Source organism: Cottoperca gobio, chromosome 14, assembly GCF_900634415.1.
Source record: "Cottoperca gobio chromosome 14, fCotGob3.1, whole genome shotgun sequence".
NCBI lineage: Eukaryota > Metazoa > Chordata > Actinopteri > Perciformes > Bovichtidae > Cottoperca > Cottoperca gobio.
In genome coordinates this window covers 14935258-14960269 of record NC_041368.1, presented here as the reverse complement: position 1 = coordinate 14960269, position 25012 = coordinate 14935258, and the positions used below count along the sequence as shown (strand labels likewise).

The 25012-nt window shown below is 40.4% G+C and overlaps 2 protein-coding genes across 6 annotated transcripts in view; both read left to right on the top strand.

Moving 5' to 3' along the window:
• Window positions 1-3173, top strand: part of rxfp2a (relaxin family peptide receptor 2a) — a 36581-nt gene extending 33408 nt beyond the window's left edge. The window contains exons 19-20 of the mRNA XM_029448836.1: window positions 568-786; window positions 923-3173. Coding sequence (XP_029304696.1) covers window positions 568-786; window positions 923-1188 — 485 coding nt within the window. The 3' untranslated portion in view covers window positions 1189-3173. The remainder of the gene's footprint in view (window positions 1-567; window positions 787-922) is intronic.
• Window positions 3174-12260: 9087 nt separating this feature from the next.
• The window catches only part of fryb (furry homolog b (Drosophila)), a 49501-nt gene continuing 36749 nt past the window's right edge, over window positions 12261-25012 (top strand). For 3 of the 5 annotated variants that reach the window (XM_029447520.1, XM_029447521.1, XM_029447516.1), the window contains exon 1: window positions 20041-20443. In XM_029447520.1, coding sequence (XP_029303380.1) covers window positions 20149-20443 — 295 coding nt within the window. In that variant the 5' untranslated portion in view covers window positions 20041-20148. Of the gene's footprint in view, window positions 12375-20040; window positions 20444-23476; window positions 24395-25012 lie in introns of those variants that run through there. The other 2 variants (XM_029447517.1, XM_029447518.1) reach the window with 2 other exon arrangements.

Genomic DNA, 25012 nt, shown 5'->3' with positions numbered 1-25012 from the left:
TGTGTGTGTGTGTGTGTGTGTGTGTGTGTGTGTGTGTGTGTGTGTGTGTGCTATATAAACTATATTTGTATAACACAATGTGTTGTTAAAGATTGGATTCCCATCGTTTTTGGGTGGTGACCTTTTACGAGAATGTATTTGGTGGACCCTTCTCATGTTTATGAGTTGTTAGCGGTTCCACCAAAGAGACATTTCCCCTCTAACTTCCTCAGATGCATCCATTTATAGTGGTTCAAGGCACAAAAGAGGTAATTATCCCTTGTGTCACAAAATAGGCTAAGATTAGGAAAGACTCCATAACTTAATACAAATTTGTTTAGCAGAACTTCTATTTTCCTTTGAAACAATCATCTCACGGCACCTCAGATTGCTCTTGTGACCCTTTACAGGGGGCTCCATCCTTTGGGAACCACTGGACTAAACTACCAAACAGAAAATGAAGTTGATGATAAAACTTTTGAATTATTTTTTACATTTAATGTATTGGTACTTTTACTTAAGTAAAATATCTGAATACTTATTCCCCCACTGCATTTATGTGTGTGAATAACATGTGCTTTTCTTTAGGTCTAAACCTGGTAGCATTCCTGGTGATCGCCTTCTCCTACTCCAGCATGTTCTACTCCATCTATAAAACGGGCATCAATGCCACAGACTTGAGGAGCAGACTTCACAGAGACGTGGCGGTGGCCAACAGATTTTTCTTCATAGTGTTCTCTGATGCCCTCTGCTGGATCCCCATATTTTTGGTGAAAGTCCTTTCACTATTGGAGGTGGAGATACCTGGTAAGAAATGAAACTGTGTTTAAGATCACTTCTACATTATTTTTTAACTTACCTCATGAATCGCCAGATCAGCCTGCTACACATTAGCGTTCTGCTGCTTGAACATGTGGACACTTTTGCTCCTGTTCTCCGTTAGGCACCATCTCCAGCTGGGTAGTCATCTTCATCCTTCCCATCAACAGCGCTTTGAACCCCATCCTGTACACCCTGACCACCAGCTTCTTCAGAGAGCAGGTGGAAGTCTTACTCTGTCGTTGGCAGAGAAGACACACCTTAAAAAAAGACCGCAAAAGCCTAACCTCCTCCACAATCTTCGTGGAGACGTCACGCCCTCCTTGCTACCAGCCACCATCCTACCTACAGCGGGTGTCCCTGACCGGTGCAGATCCCCGCTACGCCTGAGGGAGGCAGGAACTTTCATTGCACTCTGAAAACTACTGGTTGAGGGCCTGTTGCTGGTTATCTTTAGGCTCCTACATGAGTGTAGCACTGATTTAATGAGACTGGCTGCAACTGGAACACGATTAACAACCAATGAGCTGTCTCATTATGGTCTGACATTCTCCACATTTGTAAAAATGACAACAATTAGACACTTTCGTCAAAAGGGTTCAGCATGTTGCTCAAAGTCACTTCCACATGTGGGAACGTGGAGCCAGAGATCAAACCAAGCAACCTTACGATTTGTGGATGTACCACCCTCTGTACCACTGCAGCTGCAGTCGCCCCCATGCTTGCCTGCTTATGTGGCCATACATTTGATATTGCTCCAAGTAAGGGTACACTACAGTGACGATAAGAATAATAAACAAGAAGGATGAAAGAATAAATACCAGCATATAATGTATCGCTGCCACCCTGAGGACAATCACAATAGACTAAAAATGTCTTAAGTCAAGTAAGAAAAGTGGTTATAGTACTTTTATAGAATACGTATGTCAGATTTTACTTTAGTGACTCCTTGTGAGAGCTGGGAGATATATCTCTCTCATCTCACACATTCTGTTCTCTCTCAAGTGACTTACAGATGAAGCCAACTGAGTCTCAGATGTGATGCTTATCAGACGCTGAACTGAGAAATTGGTAAAAGCATAAATGGTTTCAATGTCAACAAACACATTAGTCTTGGATTGCATAAATTTAAACATGGTTTATGGCAATACAATGCTGGCATTATAAGAATAAAATTGCAATTAAGAATATTGGTTTTAATGTAATGTCCACAAATACTAATATCTGTTTGAAATTCAAATGTAAATGCAAAGTCAATTTTACAAATCATCATCTATGAAACAATTGATGTGTGATCATGCAAAATTCCACAAATGATATTTAATTAATTAAACAAATCTGAAAATAAAATGTTCAATGATCATTTTTGACACAAATTATGATATATCTAATAATAGTCAGATCTTAATTTCAATAATTTGACCTTTAATAAAAGAAAAATACAACGTAGCATGGAGTTTAGCAATTGAATTGAATTATGTGAAAATGTAATTGTGAGTTTTATAGAATTAACGCAGGATTATAATTACATACTATTGTACAAGGCACTTACAAATATGAGAGAAACCAGTAAATGGGAGAAAAAGAGACTTAAGCCATCGACAATCACTGAATGTTGTGCATCAGTTATGTGTAGCAGCTATCTTCCTGTTCCCTACTGATTGTAAACTGATGCCTGTTTTTGCCATTTTTATTTTGTTCTGATGTAAATGGATGTAATCTGAATGTTTTCCTTGTTTGTTATTAAATGCTACTAATTTTGTACGCTCCATCTGCATGTACAGTACGTGCGCTGAGCAGAACTATGACCAGAATATGCTGCAGTATCTTGATGCCATTAAATCATACTTTTAGTGTTCAGACCTCCGGATTGCGTGACTGACTGCGGACTGAATTAAAACGTCTGGTTAAAGCATGCCACATCACATTTAATTCACCAATCCATACAGGAGGACATTGTTTAAGTCAGATTTGTTGTCGCTTTGCTTGTGAGACGCCACCTGGACTTTGGTTCATGTCTCTATTTATACTTTTTTATACTGATAGGCTATGATATGCCTTTCGTTTTTTGCTGCCTTTTAACAGTTGCTTTGACAATAATCAACAACCAGATAATGGTGAAAGAGGCACTAGAAGAGGAATGTTCTGCTGATTTCTGTAGTGGTATGCCAAGCAGGAGAAACCCCTCTCATGAAATAAAGATTATGCTGTGCAAGTGTGCATATGCTTATTTTTGTTTTATAACATTTGGTACAGGAGACTTCTCAATGTATGTTCTGTATGTTATTGTGTTTCAAGTCAGGCTGGTGAATTTTTTTGCTCTTTGACTGAAATAATAAAATAATAAAAACAGCATTTGACCCTTTTATGTGATCTAAAAGCTATGTATTAAGACAAGCTGACTAATAAAACACCAGTATATGCACAAACATACAACATTGTTTTTTTCAAAGTAAGATGTGCTGAGTAAGCAATCCTGTTCTAAAATTATAAAGCTCCATAAATGCACCAACAGAGCGCTGTAGTGACCCACTTCTCTGTTTCTTCATCATTTTTTCTTCTTCGAAAAGCTGAGCTAGAGTTTTCTATTTATATCCCAAGCTTAATAACCACAAATCCTAATAAGAGTTGTTAGTTGTTTAATGATGCCATAGGATGAACATAAGCAATTGATATGTTTACATTGTTAAATAGAAATGTATGACGAATGATGATAAAGTATAATCCAATGGATTACGACATTAAAACATATTTTTTTAGTTAGCAAGGAACATCAGTAGCACAATGTTAACTGGGCTAATTGGTTTGATAAATTAGAACATTTTGAATTATAGGTTAAATAAGTGACATAAAAACTCCCATATGCTGTACACAACAAGTACAATATTTACAGTATAAAAAAGAATAATGTAAAATTCGTTAAAAATCAAAAGTACTCAGTGTTTTGGACGTGTGCATTGTAAGTCTATTAATAATAGCCTATTTAAAATTAATCATGCTACAACAGTTTCTACATTCCCTTTCATCACTTGATTTCAATGCACCTCAGCATCCTTCCGTGGCAGGTGTCCTGCCCTTGGACCAAGTTGCACCCCTAGCGACACGTTGATGGACACAGTCACCAACCAATAGGAAACAAGTCTTGCTTCAGTTTCCAGAATCTCGGTATCCGATTGGTTGCCAAGGGCGGAGCCCTGTCATCCTGAGCAGTAGTGCTGTCAGCCGGGGCGGCACGACTCCCGGAGGAGAGAGACCAGACGGATTGATGAAAACAAGCCGATAAATCACATAAACAAAGAATCAGTGCCAGGATATGATCCTGTAGTCGTCAAGATCGACGCAGAAAAGGTAGGCTTCAGTTTAATATCGCATTAGTGCTGTGTCTGGTGGTGTTTAATGGAGCTGTGTTGACCACAAAGGCAACCGAGCAACGTCTTGACATAACATCGATATAACTACCACAGGGGCTTGTACTAGCTCGTTGGCTACCGAGTTAGCTAAAGGCATAGCTGGTTATAGTGGTCGACACTAAATATAAAATACAACGTGACGAAACTAAACACGTGTCCACGTTTCCTTGTTAGCACTCACACAGCGAACAATGCCGGGTTGCTTTGTGAGGTAGTTTAGCTAAGCAACAGACTGTGGTTGCAAATACACACTTCGTGATGGCGGTGAAAGATAATATGCTACACTGCATGTTAGCTACCAGCTAGTTAGCTTACATTAATGATATACCAGCCAAGTTACCATTGCGAGTTGCTAACGAATAAAGTTTGGGGCGTAAATACAATATATAACATGCTGTAGTGTAACATAACCTAACACATGAAAGTCTGATGCTATGACTGACCCTGTGGACCACTCACTGATGTGATGTGTTCCCTCATTGTGGAGATGATTACATAGTTATGGGCTGTGGATTAACACAGCCTTCAAATTGTGAAATTTAAATGGGTTATGGTCCAGTGGTACGCATCATCCCGCCTGAGTAGCTTTGCACTTTATTATTCTGCAGCTGAGATGCTCAGGAGTCAGCTTGAATATTTTGTGAGAGAAAGCCAGTGTTCAAGCATGTATTATTTACATGCACTCATATACAGCCCGGTAGCAGCTGTGGCAGCACCTCTATTGTAAGGTCCTGTCATTCTTGTCATCCAGGAAAATGGAAATCATACATTTTGATTTTGTAATTAGGAGATATTAGGATGATCAGGTCTAATTTCCCTCCCCTGCCTTGTCTGTGCATGCTCCTATTTTAAGCCAATTCCTGCTTATCCCTCACCCTCCCTCCCCTCCTTCCTCAATGATCTCCCTCTCCAGCTGTTTGGCCCAGCCAGTTGGCAACGGCGACCCAGTTAACTCCATTGTTCTGTGTCTGGACTACGAGTAACACACAGAGACAGCATGTCATGTGTGTCACAACTCTGTGCTTGTTTGGCGTTTCCCCCACTCCTGGTTCTGGCCTTAATTTACGAAACAAACCTCTCCAGGGGTTATGGAATATCTAACCTCTTCACTAGCTTATTTTTTTTTTTCATCTTCAAGTTAAGGTACCGCTATTACACATAAGTACTATGATACTGTTTTTTAAGATTTAAAGACTTAAAGTAGAATATAATAATAATAATAATAATAACTACAGCAATATTTTTAATGGAGCCATATACGTAATCCTGAGCGTTGTAAATAATGTGAGGATTTTCTACTGACTTAAATGTAGAAAATCCTTTTAAGTAATCACATGTATGTTGCCAAGCAAGTGTGTGTATTATGATACATTGGGTGGGTCACTGGGCCACCATAGCTAGTACTATATATATATATATATATATATATATATATATATATATATATATATATATATACCACATTATTATTGTTTTTCAATCAGGATAAAAATTAAGATAGGAAATACACTTTTATAAATATTAAATATTCTTTCCCACCCTTTTCAGACCTTTACCTGACATCTTATGACTAGGGTAACAGAGATGTATCTGTACACAGTATGAGTATGGTGCTATGAGTTTCAAAAAATATATTTTATATGATTAACATGACCATAATGCCCACTCAAGTATATTTATGGCATTTTGTCATTTGCTCAAAGCAGTGACTCTGTGGTTTAACATGTGTTGTTAGTGTGTGTCACGATTCTAGTTAAATCTTTCAAAACCTTCTGGTACAGGATATAAAGTCTCCAGACCAGACTCTAACTATAACAAACAAACAATGCAACTAAATAATGCCCGAGTACACTTGTTTAAAAATGATCACAAGTAAGCTTTTTATAAAAACTTAAAACAGGAAGTGAAGGATCCTGTACTACATCCTCTGGAAGTTTGTTCCATGCTTTTACTCCACAAATTGTGAAGGATTTTTATTTCTCTTTCCACCTTAATAACACCTATTATTTCAAAAGTGGATGACAGGCTTGGCTGTGATGTCATATATTCCATGGTCTCATTTTTACCCAGTGGCACATTGCTCTATTTGAGCTCTTTTGCTGACCTGTGCAGCCTGCACTGATCAGTTAGTTCGCTGTACTGAAGTTATTGAGTTTCATCCGCATGTGGGAAAGGAGCAGAAACTCGCTCCCGACTGGTAAACAGTCAACTGGTGAACTATCTGTCTTTCCTCGCTGTCATCGTTTCCATAGATACTTCCCGGCACCTCACGCCCACTCGCTTACGTAACCTGGTGTTTCTGCCAGGCACACACAAGTCCACACTTATACAGAGACATCGGTGCACAATCACATTCCTTACCATCCCACTCCCTATCTGACTTAGTCTCAGGTGCTGTTGTGCTAGAGATTAATCCTTGTTTTACGGGCGAGCGCTTCTCCTGAATAAGAGTCAAAGAATACTCTTTTACTTTAAATGATCTGAAAAGCCTGTTTGAGCCTTGTGTTGATATAACCTTAGAGTAGATTGGTTTAGAATGAATTCATTTGACTTGTGTGTTTGATTTAGGACTTCAGATAATTGGTCAGGGAAAGTTATTTTTACTGCTGTTAGATTTGATGGAGCTCTGAGGCTGTTTGCTGATGCATTAGTTTGCGCATAAGAGACCCCAGAGATAGTGTTACATAACAGAGCTTTATATATGTATTGGAAGGCTGAGGGGCATACTGTACTGTGTGTTTATATGTGCACATCCAAATCTAATATTTGTGCATGAATTAATGAATGTGGTGGTGCATAGTCCCCCTCCTTCCTCACTGAATACACAATTGTTTACAGGTTTTAGTGTCTCCTTAAATTTAGGGCATACTGTCTTGGCAAACTTACAAAAAACAACTAAATTCAATCTGACATTTGAATACATCTTTATCTCTTTTATTGTCTCAGAGCTGCCTTTCCCCTCCCCAAGTTCCAGTCAACCTATGTATTGCAATGAAGAGAGAGGTCGAAGTTTTTATGATCTGCCTTACAAACAAACAAACATATCGTGTCAAATAGGTCTGGAAGCGTCTTAAAAACTGACCTCCTGAATCAGAAATGCAACTATTGAATAAGCAGAATTATTATTTCTCTAATGGGCTCAAGGGGGCACCATTGTAGAGCCACAGTTTAGGCCTGTGTATTGTGATCAGTTGTATCATCAGAGGCAGTAATGATAGTTTTTGCAGTTGTACTATGACAACAGTTCATGGTATTATTTGTGTTGTAAATATTTAAACTTGATATGTCAACTTCCATGCTACATGTGAAAGACTTTCAGTTCCTTTCAGTGTAGATTATGTTATTACCTGCTGCTACTAGCCTGGTTCCACACCGTCCTCTCCACAAATCATCTCCTGTTTGTTCAGAGATTCAAATAAAACAAGAAGGAAACGGCAGTTGAATCTCAGAATCAGGCTACTGCGTACCCTGGAACTTGCTAATGATGATTACACAGCTTTAGATGGCCTCTGTAGGCTCCAAAACATGTCAAGAGGGATGTTGTGAGCAAGTCAAAGAAGTCACTGCAAAGAGGTGAAAGTTAAAGAAAAGTGAAATCATTACTCTCACTCTGAAGAGGCACATGTGCAGCAGCCTTGAGTGCACTCGCTCGTCAGTGTAATGCCAGTAAACATGCAGTGAAAACAAACATATACAGTTACTGTGCTTAAAACCAGTTTTAGGAATGCACCAGTCCGTGTATAATGACCAAAACTCAATGGTAGTTCGATCATTTATATTGTCATAAGTAACAATAAGAGTATATAATTACAGGATGTTAAGTAAAGCATTGTTGTGCTTTAACCAACAGAGCCACCAAGATGTCCCATTAAAAATAGTCTTCATGTATTTATCTGTTTTGACGATATCAAGTACTCAAAGTATGTACTTAATCCTCAGAATAAATCTCTGGCTTCAACTGTCAGTAGAACGATAATGTTTGTGATGCAAAGCGGCATTGTTTGTTACAAAGATTGATTGATTCTTGCGGTGAGGCACTCCTAACATTAATTTGACCCTACATCCTAGTGAACCCCTGAACTGGAGACTTGTGAGTAAACCATAAGTAAACTTGTTTATTCCCTCAGTTCTCCTGTTAGACCGGGTTGCTGAGCATCCGGGACGATCTGGGCAACTGTTAACATGACTACATATTTGAGTGACAGGAGAAATAAAAGGTTTCCCGTTGCAGCAGAGGTCTCAGAGGGTGCAATTTAAATGATAGGTGGAGGGATAGTAATCAGAGAAGAAGTTGTTCAAGGGGTGAGGTTGCGTCTGAGTGAAAGATAAAAGAACAAGACACATAGCAGAGAAAGGTGTGTGGTGTCTGCTGATAGCATCTTGTGCAGTATGCTTAAAGGCACAACTTATGATCCAAATGTAAACCATCAGGTAGCTCCCCCACCCAAATATAAAAGGCAAGGTCGCTAACTTCTCAAATGACTTTACAGGTAAATTAATACACAAACTAATGCTAGATAACAAGTAAATACATGAAGTCATTTAGTGATGAAGTTCAGACGAGGAAGTAAAGAAGCAAAGAAGATTAATTCATTAAGTTAAGTATAATAAGCACCAAAAAGCGTTTATGGCACATTCCTCGCGTCTTCCTTTTGACCTAGAGCATTTCTGCGTGGTAGAGGAAATAGTTTTATATTTCGAAATGAAGCTGGTTTGGCACCACTTAGTCTTTGTCAAGTCACACTTCTCTTAGTTTCAGCTCCTACTTATACATATTCCTGTTTGTTGGGACACCAGAGAAACAAGGAGACCATGTATATGACTGATGTGATGAGAGGAAAAGTTGAGGTTTGATTAAAGTACTCAGTAAAACGAGACAGACAAAGAAAGACATGCGTGACTGAAGGGGCGCTAAGTGAGGGAGCGGAGAAATCATAGTTTTTAAGATTATGTTGCTGTTCATCCAGCTTTTCAGCCTGTGGTTTGTGTGTGTTTGTCTGCTTGGGTGTGTTTGGTTGTCCCAGTCAACCAAAGCATGTCTGTACAGTGGGTGGAAGGTGATAGTTTAGCTCATAATTCAGATTCGGGCTGATTTATGTGCAACATCTGCTTACTCACCAACCCAAATTATAGGTTAGGTAATAAAAAAGTAAATAATTCTGATTATCAGGGATGCATGTATTATGAGAATTTACCTCCAGGGATTTTCCTGTGTGTATTTGAATAATAATATGCATTTATCTGAGGTGATTTATTATACAGATTAGGAAATATATTTGAATCTCGTCATTAAATCACCTACTGTCTCTCACATCTTTGTTATCAACTGTCTACTCATAAACCCAAACAATCAAGAGACTCATATATATATATATATTACAGAGTTTAAAATAGTGCAAAGGGAAGAATGTATGGGATTATTCTGGGTGTATGTAGAGTGAGATTGTCAGCATTTGACCTACTGAGAATAAACAAAACTGACTAATCAGGTCAAGCAGGTCGAGTAGCTTGTCAGAGAACCCCAGAGTGGAGTCCATTATCATCCACTAACCATTGTGCAACCAGTGCCTGTGAAAATATCTCAAATGTAATGTTTTTTTCCATCAGCATATTGTAGATTAACATATTCAGTAGTAGACTAAATGATTAAAGAAAAGACATGTGGTTGAGAAAGATATGCACATTCCTGGAGATGATAGGGTAACCTGTGTGTTGTCTTTGATTAGTTGGCCAGAGTTGTCAGTTAATGAAAGGACTAAAAACAATCTGCTGTTTGTGTCAGTGCGTCTGTCCTAATACTTGGCTGTTGTACTCCTCTAGGGGATGGCACGCCTCTCTAACTGACTTTGGCACCATGCCTCCCCGAGCTTGTTTGCCACCCTTAACTGTTTCCTTGCCAGATGGTTGATGTACAAACTGTGGCAAACTGTAAAACATGGCAATTCATACATCACTTCCTTTTTTATCCTTCTATCTGCCATCATTTTGAGGTGATCATAGTTTCTTTTTTAATTGTTTAATGTGCATTAAGGGATTTCTCGTGTGAAGGGATATTCTTTATAAGCCAGGAAGAAAGTGAAAATATATTCACTTGTTTTAAGAAAAATAAGGCTGATCAGATATTGTGTTGATATATTTTTCTACATATACTCACTGTCCATTATATTTAGGTGGGGGTCTTTTCAAAGAGCCTGAATGAGGATATGCACGTCTTATTGTTTTCACATCTACACACAAGAGCTCTCGGTGAGGCACTATGGAGCTGATGTCATGACAATAGTGGCACAAACAGTAGGAAGTCACCTCAGGGTAGGTTTCTCCTGTGATATATTAACTACCCTACCTCCAGAGAAAGAAGGCATTAGATACAGGATGAACAAAAGTGTGATTGACAATGAATTAAGAATGAATTTATACTGCTCTAGCATCTGTCCTAGTGTATAAAAGCACTTGATACGGAAGATGTTACAACATACTTATTGCAACATTTGAGTGTTGAGGGAGTGGGTACATGTCTTATTTTAGCTTTGAGAATGAAGATATGCCAACACTACAGGACCACATGTAATTAGGGCTAAACCAAAACAGTACACTGCACTTCCTGTAAGATTTGTTTTTGTAGATAAGTGGCTGGGAGGTCATTTGGGTTTTGAGACCAATGTTAATTCCTGGTCCCTCCACGTTTTTCTTTTGCCTTCAAGAATAACTTTTACCGTTTTACATTACAGTTTGTTTGTTTTTTAAACCGTCTCCTTAGTGAAAAGATGAGTATTTGAATATGTGGGTACAGATTCAAACTGCTTGACAATGCAACCTTGAGTTTATCTTTGATATACATCTGCTAATCAAGACTTTCACCAACCACTCTCTGTCTGTCTGTCCCTGTGTTTAGGATTCTTCCTGTTTGTGTTTGTCTTTGTTTCCCCCTTCTGTAAAGGGGTGTGTCTGCCCTCAGTAATCCTACACCCTTAACACATTGAGCTTACTGTAACTGGCTAAACAGCCTCAACCAGTGAGTGCAGGGACTCCAACTCTAACTCACACCCACATGCCATGTGTTGACTTGTCTTGAATCAAGCATTTGCATCATTGCACCATTCTTAACTTCTTTCCAACTATGTGAACCGGGGAAAGGATAAAACAGGAAGATAGAAACAGGTGTGTGAGCAAGAAAGAAATTATTTCTCATTGCCAAACAGTCCGCAGTGACATGAGGGAGTTAGTCGGAAAAACCCCAGAGAGAGAAAAAAGTAGAAAGAAGACGGTGAGAGGGAGAGGGGATTAGAGAACCACCCAAACTTCCCAAACCACCCAATCAAGCTGCGTTCTTGGAATTGGATCCCTCCCTTGTTCACCACCTGAGAGCGGAGAAACACAGCTGTGTCTCAGAGACTCAGAGCGGTGAGAAAGACAGAGAGAGAAAGAAACAAAGAACAGGTGACAGCAAAAACGGCACGTAAGGAGAAGAGAGCTGAACTTTCACAGAAAATAAAATTGCCTCTCAAACAAAAGAAGACACAGAGATAGTTTTTATTTTATTTTTAAGCAAGAGAGTGAGAAACTCTCAGGGGAGAACCTGAACTCTCAGGAGGGCTGTATATCTGAAACAACAAAGCAATGAGCTCACTGTCTCTGGATTGAATGAACTCGACATAAAGAGAAGACATTGGATACCAAAATGTGGACAAAAAGGAGATGAAGAAAATGAAAACAGGGATTTTAGGATTGCCTGAACAGTCTTTTTAAATCTTTTTTTTCAGTGTTGCTTTTCTGGATCAAGGCTACCAATTTGTGTGTTTGTGTTTTTAACTGCTGAATCTACTGTAGAAACATCATGTAGCATCTCCTTCCTAGCTCTGAGCTCCAGGTTTTGAAAACAGACTACCAGTCCAGGAGTGTGTCGAGCTCCTGCGGCTCGTGGAGACATGTCTCTAGAAGATGTAGGAAGCACTACCAGCGTTGGGGCTGAAAGCAGCACTTCAAACCACTGCAATGGCCACTCTCTGAGCCAAGACCAGGATCTGGACAAACTGAGCCATGGCCAGACTTGGATAGTTCTGGAGTGTATTGCCTCTCGGTCGTTGGACACGTTTGACCGCAGTGACTTGAAAGGGAGGTTTCCTAAGTTCCAGTCTAGGTCCAGAAAGAGGACAAGAATCTTCGGAGGTATGTTCAGACAAGCTTGCAATCTTTTGTTTTTAAGAGTGAACTTCACATAGAGTAAATCAGGAGAGAACAATTAGCAAAGGAGTCAGTGACATGAAAACATGTGGTTTTGTAATAATTCTGGTTTGTTTGGGAATGACCTGAGGATTTTGTCAGGTTGGAAATAGTGGAAAGGCTGCTTGAACATCCAGCTCAACTAATGATGCTCGATTCCCCAACTGGAATGTGGGCTGGGTTTTTATCCAACCTGGGATTTGATAAAGGTTTTTAGATGTCTTCCTACCTGTTCAGACCCCCTCTGTTTCTCCATGTATGCCATAACAAGGCTCTTCATTGCTGTGGCTTGAGGACTTGACTTGACAAGTGTCTTTGTTGTGGTTTCTGTCGACCCTGTGAAAAGGGATACCTTCTGTGTTTTGACAAAACAGCATAAGATTACTCCACTAATCCTTATTCTACAGAATGGGGGGGGGGGAGAGAGAGACACGCCTATGTGGTTCTGGCCTCAGAAGTTAACGCAGTATTATTTTTTGCCCAAACCACTCACTCTTTCTCATCTTACCTTAACTTCTGGGAATATCCAAACACTTCCAACCGTGGGAGAACGCAAAGACCTTTAGCAGTCAGTCAAAGTATAATAGAGCTGGGTGTACGGTTAGATTTAATGGTAATATTACTGATTTTACATTAAAACACTTTATGTATGTATTTACAATATGTTGCCAGGCACAGCTGACATTAGGAAACATGGTATTTTAGGAAGTACAATTAAATGGTGTTAGCAAGATTGTGTTTTAAAGTATTTGGAGACACTACTACGACAGTTTTATTAGTATTTCATCCCCTACTTAAGCTTCAAAGTTGTTGCCTTCTGTCACACTTATTGCAGTTGAAAATGTGTCTGAACTTGTAACCTTTTAGTTGCAGGGTAATTTGTTTATCTGTGGGACCTGCCCTCTGTCCTTGTCTACCCTTAGAAATCACAATAGTATCAGCTGATCTCTTAACGGACAAACAGGTGCTGTGTTTCTGTCTATTCCTGGAAAGCCAAAGCCGGGTCAAAATCCAAAGGAGGCCTCACACTTTCAGTACATTAACTTAACTGATGCGACTATCCAGAGTGAGCGTTAATAGTGAGAAATTAGTACTAAGGAAAAGACTTCAACATGTTTCCTGTTTCTCAAACTAAAAGGATCATGTTGGAGAGACAAAAAAGTCAGAATAATTTAATTTCAAGAGAATGGCATAAGGGCGAGTAGAGCAGAAAGGCTTTGAGAGTCATTTTGTATTTGACTATACATTTTTCAGTGGAATCTGGCTGAACTTCAAAAGAATGGAGAAAAGTGGGCGTACAGTCAAAGGGGAAATCTGGAGTGAGGTGGTGCCTGTGTAACACAATACCACCTGCACAAACATGTCTTTCAGGAAAAATTAACTTCTCAATAAATGAGCGCATAGATCATGAAGGTAAAGTTGGGGCTTTGATGTTGGGGAGACAGGTATACCTGACATGAAAACTACTGACGCACACACACATTCTTCACAGGAGTTATCTATTTGATCAACCCAGCTGTGTCAAGGAGACACCACTGTGTGTGTGTGTGTGTGTGTGTGTGTGTGTGTGTGTGTGTGTGTGTGTGTGTGTGTGTGTGTGTGTGTGTGTGTGTGTGTGTGTGTGTGTGTGTGTGTGTGTGTGTGTGTGAGCAGATAGACAGAAGGCAGGGAAGAGAGAGGGGACTCAGAGTCAAACCTGGGCGGTAAGGACTTAGTTGTATGAGCTCTAGGTTTGCTACCAGGGCACCCTGTTAAAGTCATTTTTAAGCAAAAACACTAAACATTCCCCGGTTCCAGCATCTATCGTGTGAGGATCTGCAGCTTTTCTTTGTCATGATGATCGTAAACGGTCTTTCTTCAAATATCAAATTTTGGGTTTACAAAATCACGATAAGCACTATTTTCACCATTTACTTAAATTATTAATTGAATAATCGAGGAAATATTCAAATTCAATGATGTTCTCCTGGGAAGACATACCACTCTCTTCTACTGTTCATTAAGCTCTGACAGTAACACATCTGTTATCTCGTCTCTCTTCTAAGCAAACAGAACATTCAGGCAGCTCCTCATTGTTGGCTGTGTTGACCGTCACCTCACCATTTAAAATGACCATCACAGGTCATATCAGCTCACTAAGTTACTTTATTCAACGAGTTAGTTGATGTCAGGCCCAAATGAAACTTGGCTGTTGTCAGGTTTGTTTGTTCTCTGTCAAAGACAAGACGCATCACTCTGTAACACCACTGTACAACCATGAGTGGACTTTCGTATTTCTGTAGTTCCAACAACTCCAACGGAGGGATACACCATCTCTCTAGCTCAGGGGTCGGGAACCTATGGCTCGCGAGCCATATATGGCTCTTTCGATAATGTAATATGGCTCGTTTAACATTTTTTAACATGATTAACGAGTAATAAATAATTATATTGTGACATTTTAAAGTAAAAACATTTAGCAGCGGATTTGTTTTTAGTTCTCCCCTCTCCTTTCCTCCGCTCTGTCTCTGGCTGTAGGTGAAGGTGTGTTCACACATGTGTGTGTAGGGGGCGGAGCCCCGCCCTAAGCGAAACCGAGCAGAGGAGAAAACTGCACAAAGCAAGCAAGTAGACCGGGGGTGTCAAACTCAATCACAGGGAGGGCCAAACACGGTCCACATTTATTGAACAGGATACACATATTGGATAAAGTGCAAAAAGATATGGAACATATTTAAGTCAACTGCAAACGGATTGCTGAGCAGTTCAATTTAAATTTCTGAGCTGCAAAGTCGGCAAATGCGCTCAGTTTATGAGCAGAATGCTGTCGGGAACACAGAGGTGGAGATGGTTTGTCAGTGTTTGGAAACACGCAGTGACCAAAGTTTCCTTCTGCATCAGAGTCTCCCACAGGCAGCTCGGCTTATAAAGCTCTCACTGCATCATACATGTCCTGTGATCACACGGCCCTGAAGCTGCAGGTTTAACAGTGAGATGCTTCGTTATGTCGCACAAACAGTCCAGCTCACATCGTCCCAGAGATCTGTGGTGTCTTTCCCTTTGCTTTCCAAAAACTTTCATTTCATTCACACATTTAGATACTTCCTCAAATGTATTTTCCCGTGGTTGTGCCATGCATTGATGTAATTACCAAAACCGGCGGGCCAGTTATGACAGACATATGATATTTTCTCGCGAGACGGATATAATTGCCTTGAGTTTGACCCCCGTGCAGTAAACACTGAAACGTGCACATAAATGAGATAAATAACGTAAGCGTTTAGTTTATTTAATAAAAGAGCACATGTTCAATGAAACACTGATACTGCTATTAGTAATCGGAGACGTGTTATTCTTAAAAAATGCACGCATAAAGTTGCATTCAAATTTATATATTTTTATATATGGCTCTCAAGGAAATACATAAAAAAATATTTAGCTTTTATGGCTCTCCCAGCCAAAAAGGTTCCCGACCCCTGCTCTAGCTGATCCCGTTATGTCAGTTTCAACACTCACATTCTCCCAGCGAAACTTTTATTTATATCATATAAATCATTTAAGATGATCAGCTTTATAGTTTTGAATCAGGACCTTTTAATATCTGGATCAAGTAGCTCAAGGCTACGCAGTTCAATGTGTCGGGTACATACTGTATTTAATCAACATTTTGTTAAATATACGTATCGGATCAGACCTTGTATCGGCTGATAACAAATATTAAAGGGCTCGTATCGGGCCAAAGAAACTTGATCCGGACATCCCTACAAGAAATGGGCCCATCTAACAGCCAGTGTATAGAGTGCATATACAGACCGGACATGATTCTTTGCCCTGTGTGTCTGTGTGAGTATGCTTTGGACAATACATTTACGGTCTACTACTTAAAATGCCTTATATTTGAGGTCAATGGAATGCAATTTGTGTTTGTGACATTTGTGCTATACTGTGTGTGTGTGTGTGCGTGTGTGTGTGGAGGAGTCACATTCCAACAGCTGGCATGCCCAGGCCCCTGCTCAGAATGTGAGGAATTCTAGGACCTCCATCAGGGTGTGTGTGTGTGTGTGTGTGTGTGTGTGTGTGTGTGTGTGTGTGTGTGTGTGTGTGTGTGTGTGTGTGTGTGTGTGTGTGTGTGTGTGTGTGTGTGTGTGTGTGTTTATGTCTATTTTTTTTTTAATCAAATGAATAAGTGTGTGTCACTCTGTGGCAAATATATCCCTATTTTCATTGTAGGTCATGAAACACTCGCACCTTTCTCTCTTCTATTTCTCTTGACATTGCTATTTAATCTCGTAGGAAATGTTGGTCTTACTCTGCCTCCTCCCCAGCTTTTCCTCTCACAAAGAAAATACCTGTGTCATGTTTAGTTTGCCCATACATAACAACTACAACCTCACATCGTCTCACAGCTGGCAGATGTAACTTTTTAACCTAATGAGAAATGCGAGAAATAGAGTCAACAGTATTCCTTGACATTTTCATACTTTCTCTTGAATAATAAGAGATACAGTCGCAGTGGGTTGGAATAACAAAGTAACCGTTTTTGAATACAGCTGCTTAGTTAGTGCTCCAGCAAGTGGAGGTTATGCACAGACAACTTGCAGCTGCAGGAGGAGAACATTATAAAAAATCTGATTTGGTTTGCTTTTCTGTGATTGTCAACTTGGATTAATTTTCTTGATTAAGTAACACCAAATCAGAAATTGTTATTTGCTGATACCAGTTGACCCGGGAATGTAATGGAGTAAGCAGAAGTTGCAGACAGGAATAGTCCTGCGGTGGTTCTCTGCTATATTTCTCCTCCTTTGAGATTAGACTGTAATTGTCTTTTAATGTGAACCAGGCCATCCTGTGCTGGGTAGCTCCCCTGTGAGCTGCAACTTTGCATGATACTGTATCTTATGCACTTTCTACTCCTTCTCTCCCCCTGCCTCTGTTCTCCCTCCCTCACCCATTCACATGTCCTGTGGCACTTCCGCAGTTCATATAGGGAATTACACGATGACCCTAATTATCCACTCTTATTAGTCACCCAACCATAGCATCTGGCCATCATACCTTTCTGCTTAGGCAGACATGTTTGAGGACAGCCAAGGGAATATGTGACCTTTTAAGGTGGAGGGAGAGATTTTATTTTCTCTAACTATTGTCTAATAGTCAGAAACTAAACGGTTTGTCAAGAACAACCACCGCAGTAGGGTGGAAGGAAAGTATCAGCTGCAAGCAAAGTGCTGGTAAATGTTGGTGTTGGCCCACATAGTTACTTAAGGAGGGAATTAACACAGTAAGTGGGTGAGGTGGTAAACCAGTGAAAATGTTAGGTATGTGATGTTTCATCAAGCAGGCCCTGTAACTACATTTTTTACTCACTAAATCCTCTCAAGCTAGCTAACACCAGAGCTGAATTTGATTTCTTAGGCTAAATCTATATCTGCAAGAGCAGTCAGTGTCACACATCATGACTACTGGAAGGAATACAAAACTATTTAATTGCCACGCAGTTAATTTGGCTGAGCAGATTGTATAGAAATAACTGCAAATGACGCAAACAAGTTAATAGCCTGTGTAGCACCACCCTACAGTATGTCACTGCTGTCATCACCAGACAAGTCATCATCTGTTTGTGCTGTTGGTGTAAAGCAAATGTACTGCTAGTAAATACATAATTATATAAACTATATATATATATATATATATACATACAATAAATAAACTAATAAATCTGATTTTTTGAAAAGTTCCAAATATGAAGGAGTTTTTTTATTCCATTACACTGTTAAGGTTTTCCCAGACAGATTGAACATACCAACCCAAACTTAAGATGTAGCAGATTGGTACAACAGACAGTCCCCAGGTGGAAGCTATTAGTTCCCATTAGAGCATATCTTTCACAGTTGTTCATTGTGTATTAGTACTTCCAGAGTATTACCAAACTTATGTCTCCACATTGGACTTAACTTGGCACTGCATGTAACATTCTTTGTCTCTGATACTGGATGTTTTGTATTCAAACTCCTTTCCAACACAAATCCCAGATGTCACAAGTCCAGACAACTCAAATGAGCATTTTAACATTTGCATCAACACTAGAGCCAGCTGGATTTAGGCAGTTGGGCATTAAGAGGACATTGTTTTAGTGAAGGAATCAAACTGAAAGTGTAAAAGTTAGGGGATAAAAAGTAGGATTTTGAAACATGAGGGCGACATGTGCCCTTCATTTGTACCCCATTGACTACAGCATACATCATTGTGCACTATATAGTAAATAAGGAGTGATTTCAAACACAGACATTACAGAAAAAATGTGGATGATGTAGAGACAGCTTCAGGAACAAAGTAAAGGACCTTATCTTTTTTTATTTTATTAAAGACAATTGCTATTCTGCATTGCATTGTGGGTGTCCACCACACTCAAAAATCGCATATTAACGTACTGCACACTACATACTCAGTCAGTATGTACTGCATACTTCCTACTAAATTAACAATTAAGGATGGCATTAACAGCAAAGCAATACAACTTACATGTCTATATCGATCAACCGGTCCAAGCTACCGCTGAGTGAAAATTGTTCACCACAGCATTACCTCTTCGACTCAATGTAGAAATGTCCAGTATTATTTTAAAGCAATTAAAAATGATTCCATTTTTTATTCTTAAATATTTTTTCTACAGTACATTATATAGATAAATGTGAGCGCTCCTGTTTCCTCCAAACCATACCTTCATGTCACTTGCAATCATTCCTAATTATTTTATTCAGCCAGTTAATTATTTTAACCGTCTGCCTCTGAGTCCGCCAATGCACATGTCTGAAGAGACGCAATGCATTTTGGGGCGGTTGAGTATGTCCAGTAAACTCATGTCTCACACTAATCTACTATAGCCCTACATCCGGGCATTTCTTATGTACACAAAATCTGCATACTATGCAGTTGGAAGGCACTACATACTCAATTTTACATTCTACTTCGTATGCATAATATGTCAGTATGCAAACAGAGTCTAAAAGTAGTATGCATGCCACACTTCATACTCTAATTACTCTTGGTTAGAATGTATGTGCAGTATGGACACATCTGAGGAGGTAATACCAATGACCAGTTATTATTCCTGGCTATTCGTTGGTGCTGACTGCCTATCAATGCTTTCCTTGGCTCTCATTGGTCAAGGCAGGCAGTCATCAGGAAATATTGCATTTCTGCCCTGTTGTTTCTTCCATCTTAATTACTCCAGTATCCCTCTTCCCACTATCAATTCATCGTCCCTACCTCCTTTTCTGCCACCCCCCCTGTGCAGTACTATCTACTGTCTGTTTCTCTCTCTCTCTTTCTCTCTCTCTCTCTCTGTCTCTCTCTCTCTCTGTCTCTCTCTCTCTCTCTCTCTCTCTCTCTCTCTCTCTCTCTCTCTCTCTCTCTCTCTGTCTGTCTCTCTCTCTCTCTCTCCTCTCTGTCTCTCTCCTCTCTCTCTCTCTCTCTGTCTCTCTCCTCTCTCTCTCTCTCTCTCTCTCTCTCTCTCTCTCTCTCTCTCTCTCTCTCTCTCTCTCTCTCTCTCTCTCTCTCTCTCTCTCTCTGCCTTCCCTCTAAGAGGATTGGCTGCTTGCGTCTACCAACATCTGTGTATCACTGTCCTGAGAGAGCAAAACAGAGAGGGGATGGGGGGGTGTTAGCCAGCAAGATAGCAACACAGAGCGCAGGCAAGGCTGAGTGCAGCTCTCTTTTTCACACACGCTCTTTTTTGTGCATGCATGCACGCACGCATACACACAAACAAACACACACACACACACTCAGCAGCAGACAGCCGCAACATCCGCATCGCAGGCTGCCCAGCCGCATCCCTCTCTCCTCTTTCTCTCTGGGAGCGCACTTCTCTTTCTCTGACTTGCTCTGTCCGCAACGCCTCATCCTGCCGTCCTGTCCTCCCTCTGCTGTCTGTCACCGTGGCGACATAGCCTCTGCAGCCATGGCGACCAGCCAGCAGGATTCGGGCTTCTTTGACATCAGCATCAAGTCTCTGCTCAAGTCCTTAGGAGGGAGTGAGTACAGCTAACGCATCACAGTTGTTGTTGCTCGAATGCCAAACAAATGCGTGATGCGGTCTGCCCTCGTGACAGACTAGTCGTCAGCAGATCCTGCAGTGTACAAGCTATGCTTATTTTGTTTGTGTCCGTGTGTGTGTGTGTGTGTGTGTGTGTGTGTTACGAGTGGATGAAGCAGAAAAAGAGGCAGCGTACAGGATGATCCACACTGTCAATATTGTTACGCAATGAAATAACGGAAGATAAGTGGTTGAGAGATAGAGAATTGCTCCAGCTGTTAGTTGAGGGTGAATCTGGCTCTTGAGCAGTTTTCTATATGAATTATACAGCACATATTTTAGCAAAAGAAGAAATCAATCTTTGACTTTGTTATAATATGTGTGTCCAGCACTAAAAGTTTGCAATTAAATACACAGATCATCTTTACATGTGCTATCATTCTGTCAACCCTAATGCGCTGTTGATAGTCCAAAAAAACTCCAATCTCTTAATCAATACCTACTGTATGTGAGGAAGTCTGGCATGAATGCCCAGCAGAAACATCCCGACCGTCTTCGACTGGACACACTGTACTTTCCCCCACTTTCAGCTATGAACCTGAGACATTACAGTAAGCAGAAAGCACTGCTGTCTTGTTTTTCATCATGCAGCCTGTAGTTTACCTTTACTGTAGCATCAATGTTTGCCATGTTAATATAGAGGATGCAGAGATCAGCCCGCAGCCTCTCCTGTCATGTGATTTTCATATATTGACTGAACACCGCTTGTGTAAGCTTTCATTTTGTGCCCGTATACATATGTGTGGGCACTTCTGTTGGTAGTTAAAGAGTTACATTGCTGCCTTTCAATGTGCTCTGTCGCTAAATGGTCTTTGTATTGTGTACGTTTCCCTTTCATTAGACACCATAAAAAACGTGTGTGTGTGTGGGAAGCAGGGCTGCCGTGTGGAGCTCATATATTAGGTGTGTGCTGAAGGTTACTGTCAGCAGGGGTTATGTTGGTGTAAGGGTTACAGAGGAATTGCAGGGGAAGTGTTGATGGTCCTCCCTCAGACATCTATGTGATGTTATAAAAATAAAATAAATAAATCACATGGACCACAATGAGATGCTGTACGTTTCCTCATTTAAACTCCAGCTTCTTTCAGCTACAGGACCAAATTCAGTTGCGTAGGTTTGTCTGCTCCAAGGTCATGATGATGAAGGCAGTCAGAACGCTAGAAAGGCAATAAACAGGCCTGATAAGTCCAAGTTAGGTTTGTGTTTTCAAGCGTAAGTTATTTATCGAGTTAAAATGGCGAGAAATGCTGACCTCATCAAGTTGAACTTGTTCCTTCTCAAGCCAGCCGTACAGAAATAATCATGCGTAGGCCTATATCAACTCTGTCAACACACACACACACACACACACACACACACACACACACACACACACACACACACACACACACACACACACACACTTTTTACATAATTACATGGTGTTGATCGTGAAAGAAAATTTAGAATCCAAATGTAAACAAAAGGGCCATATTTGTATTGTTGAGAAACACTGCACATTTTTTAATTTGTAGCTATATGTCAAACTGTTCAATTGTATATGTGAACATATTCATCTTTGTTGAATTGAAAGCTGTCATAACTAACTGACTAAAGGATCAACACTAACACGATGAAAATCACAGAATACATTAATCACACGCACTGACAGTTTATCAGCTCCCTCCTCTCACAACATACACGTTTGGTTCTGCTAGTTCTTGTCGAGGGCAGTCAGTGTGTGTTTTTGGTAATTGTCTCTGCTTTTAAAAGTGACTCATCGCAAATCACTTTACTTAGACACTGCCAACAAACTGTTAAAGCTCTACGGTATTGATTTATATTCTTACAAGCCAAGACAACTCGGTGCAATGTTTACCAACCCAAGTTAACATCCTGGTCTTAATTTCAACCTCTTTATGACGACTTGTGTTTAAAAAGCTGTGTTCTTGTTGTGTCAGGTCGTGTATATGTGCGTTCTCACAAGTTAGTCATGATTCATCACTTCGGTATGCTTGTTTGTCGTTATGGATGAAGGTAAACCTGAATATACATGTAAAACTACCTATTAAATTCATTAATCTGCAGATTATCTTCTATATTGATTGAGCGTTTAGTCTGGAAGTTCAAGTTGATGTCTTAAACTGTCTTATTTTGTCCAAGCAACAGTCCAAACCTCAGATTATTCAGTTTACTGAGAAGCTAGAGCTCGCAAATGTTTTGTTTTTAAAATGACAATTATTATCAAAATAGATAAATGTTCTTTCCATCAATTAATACTCTCTATGTCCTCCCTGTATACTCTGCTACTTTCTCATCCATCTTTTTTGCATCTCAGGCTCTTAAATGAACCTTTTAAGATATAAAATGTAATTAAAACAAGGTAGATTTGTATTGACTAGATGTGGAAGTTTCTGCTGATTCACCTCCTAAAATGCTAAGTCATGCAAATGTTCATGAGGGTCCGGGGAAGTGCTCGAATGTGAGACAGCTTTATTGGACACTGTTACGTCTTCCTACTCTCATTTCTTCTCCTCACCGACATGGATAAGGGTCACATACACATGCGTGTACACACACACACGCACACGCACGCACACACACACACGCACACACTAAACTCACATCTTAAATTCTTACCAGATTATCTCTGTTTAGAGTCAACCTTCTATTCACAGAATTAGATCAGTGCCATGTGCTTTGCAGTTTAATCGCATTACATTGTTTTCCTGATTTGTCACTGTCTGCGTCGGAATATTGTCGTACATGTGTTTATATGTGTGTTTCTGAATGTGCCTGTGTTTGCATGTGTGTGCACTTGTGTATGAGTAGGGGTCAGTGGGAGTGGTGGGTATGTAAGAGAGTGACCTCCAGTGGTCTATATATAGCGCCTCCCTCCTCCCCTCGCCTCTCTCTCGGGGCAGTGTTGAAATTCCAACCCAACTCTTCTGGTCAGATCTCCACAAGGAGTAGACTTTACTTAACTGCTACTGACAACTAAAAGACAGCCGTAAAACCACTCTCAAAGAAGCGCTTTATTTCAATACAACCTTCCAATGCACGGATTCCAAGGTCGCAGGAGCTGTCGTACAGCGGGAAGTGGCAGGCTGGAATTGGAGCAGCTAAACTAGAAACTGATAGTTGGTCTGTAGGCTCATGTAGCTCTCAAACATGGGGCCCTACGCAACCTCTGATCTACCCAAGCCTCTGCTGGAGCAGTACATTGGAATATATCTCGATCCCCGTTGGTAGAGTTCACTCACGACGGAACAAGTTGGTTGTCTCGTCTGCTATTTTGAGAAGACTCTTCGAAACCATCTCTTCGTCTGTGATTGCAACACTCGCCGCTCTGAGGCGTCTAGTCGTCTTCACTCGGGCAGTTTTGACCGGGCTATGGCTCTTCCGGTCTGTGGATACAGCTTATCTTCCTGTTTCATTTTGGATTGAATGTGGAATACAGCTGTCATGAGAGTTTTCTTTATCGCTCCATGCGCACAACTTTCACTTTACTTGCCTATCATTTTCTGAAGGATGGAGCTTCACACTTTTAGCTTTGGTTAAACATGCCTAGTGCAAAAGCCAGACATTATTCTGATGTCTGTAGTTACTGTCATGGCGGAATAGTTGGATATTAAAGACAAACTTCTTCTGTGCCGCTAATCTCTCCGCAAGGAATTACTTTTATGGGTCGATCATGGGAGCTGTATTTCACATCTTATAGACTACTCCGCTACCCCTCCTCAACTCCCTACCCTCTCTCAGAGTCCCATCCCTCCTACATCCCACTGTTTCTGCCCATTTTACCCACCTCTACCCGCTGTATCCTTGTCTCCCTGTCTGGCTGTCTTCACCATGGAAGTGCCAACTAAATGGAGCAGGGCAAGTGTCATCAGCTTCATCAAGGGCCTCGGTAAGCGTGCAGGGGTGTGTGTTCATGTGCACGCATGTTTGCCTCATTTGAGTGGTCGGCTTTCACACAAACAGGTTGATGTCTATGAGGCCCGGGGGTCTGTTCTGTCCGGGAATTAGTGTTTACATCTCACCTTTCAAGTGAGGTCAGGTCACGTGGTCATGAAAGGTTGGTGAGACCTGACAAAGTTGTTAACTCACACACACTTCTGGAAAAAACACTCTGGTAAATTAAAGCTTTGTTTCACCTTGTGGAAAGAAGTATTTTACGCACCTTGATTTTCTCGGCATGTTCAGAGACCTGCAAATTCGGTCGAGTCATACATGGCTCGTTGTTGGCTACTGTTGCAGCCGTTGTTTGTGTTTTTTCGTGAACCGTATTGCTTGACCTATGATTATCAGTAAGTAGTAATAGTCCGTAGTGTATGCAGGATTTGCTTAAGCTCTTATAGTGTATCGTCACAGATGCCCTTTATTGCAATGATGAGTTTGTTCTATTTAATGGGTATGTTAATATTCATAGAGGCATGACAGGAAATGCCCTCTCCCTCCTTATATGTGTCTGTCGTTTGTCTTCCACTCAAACCCCTTCTAGTCGCCAACCACTCCCTGTCTATCT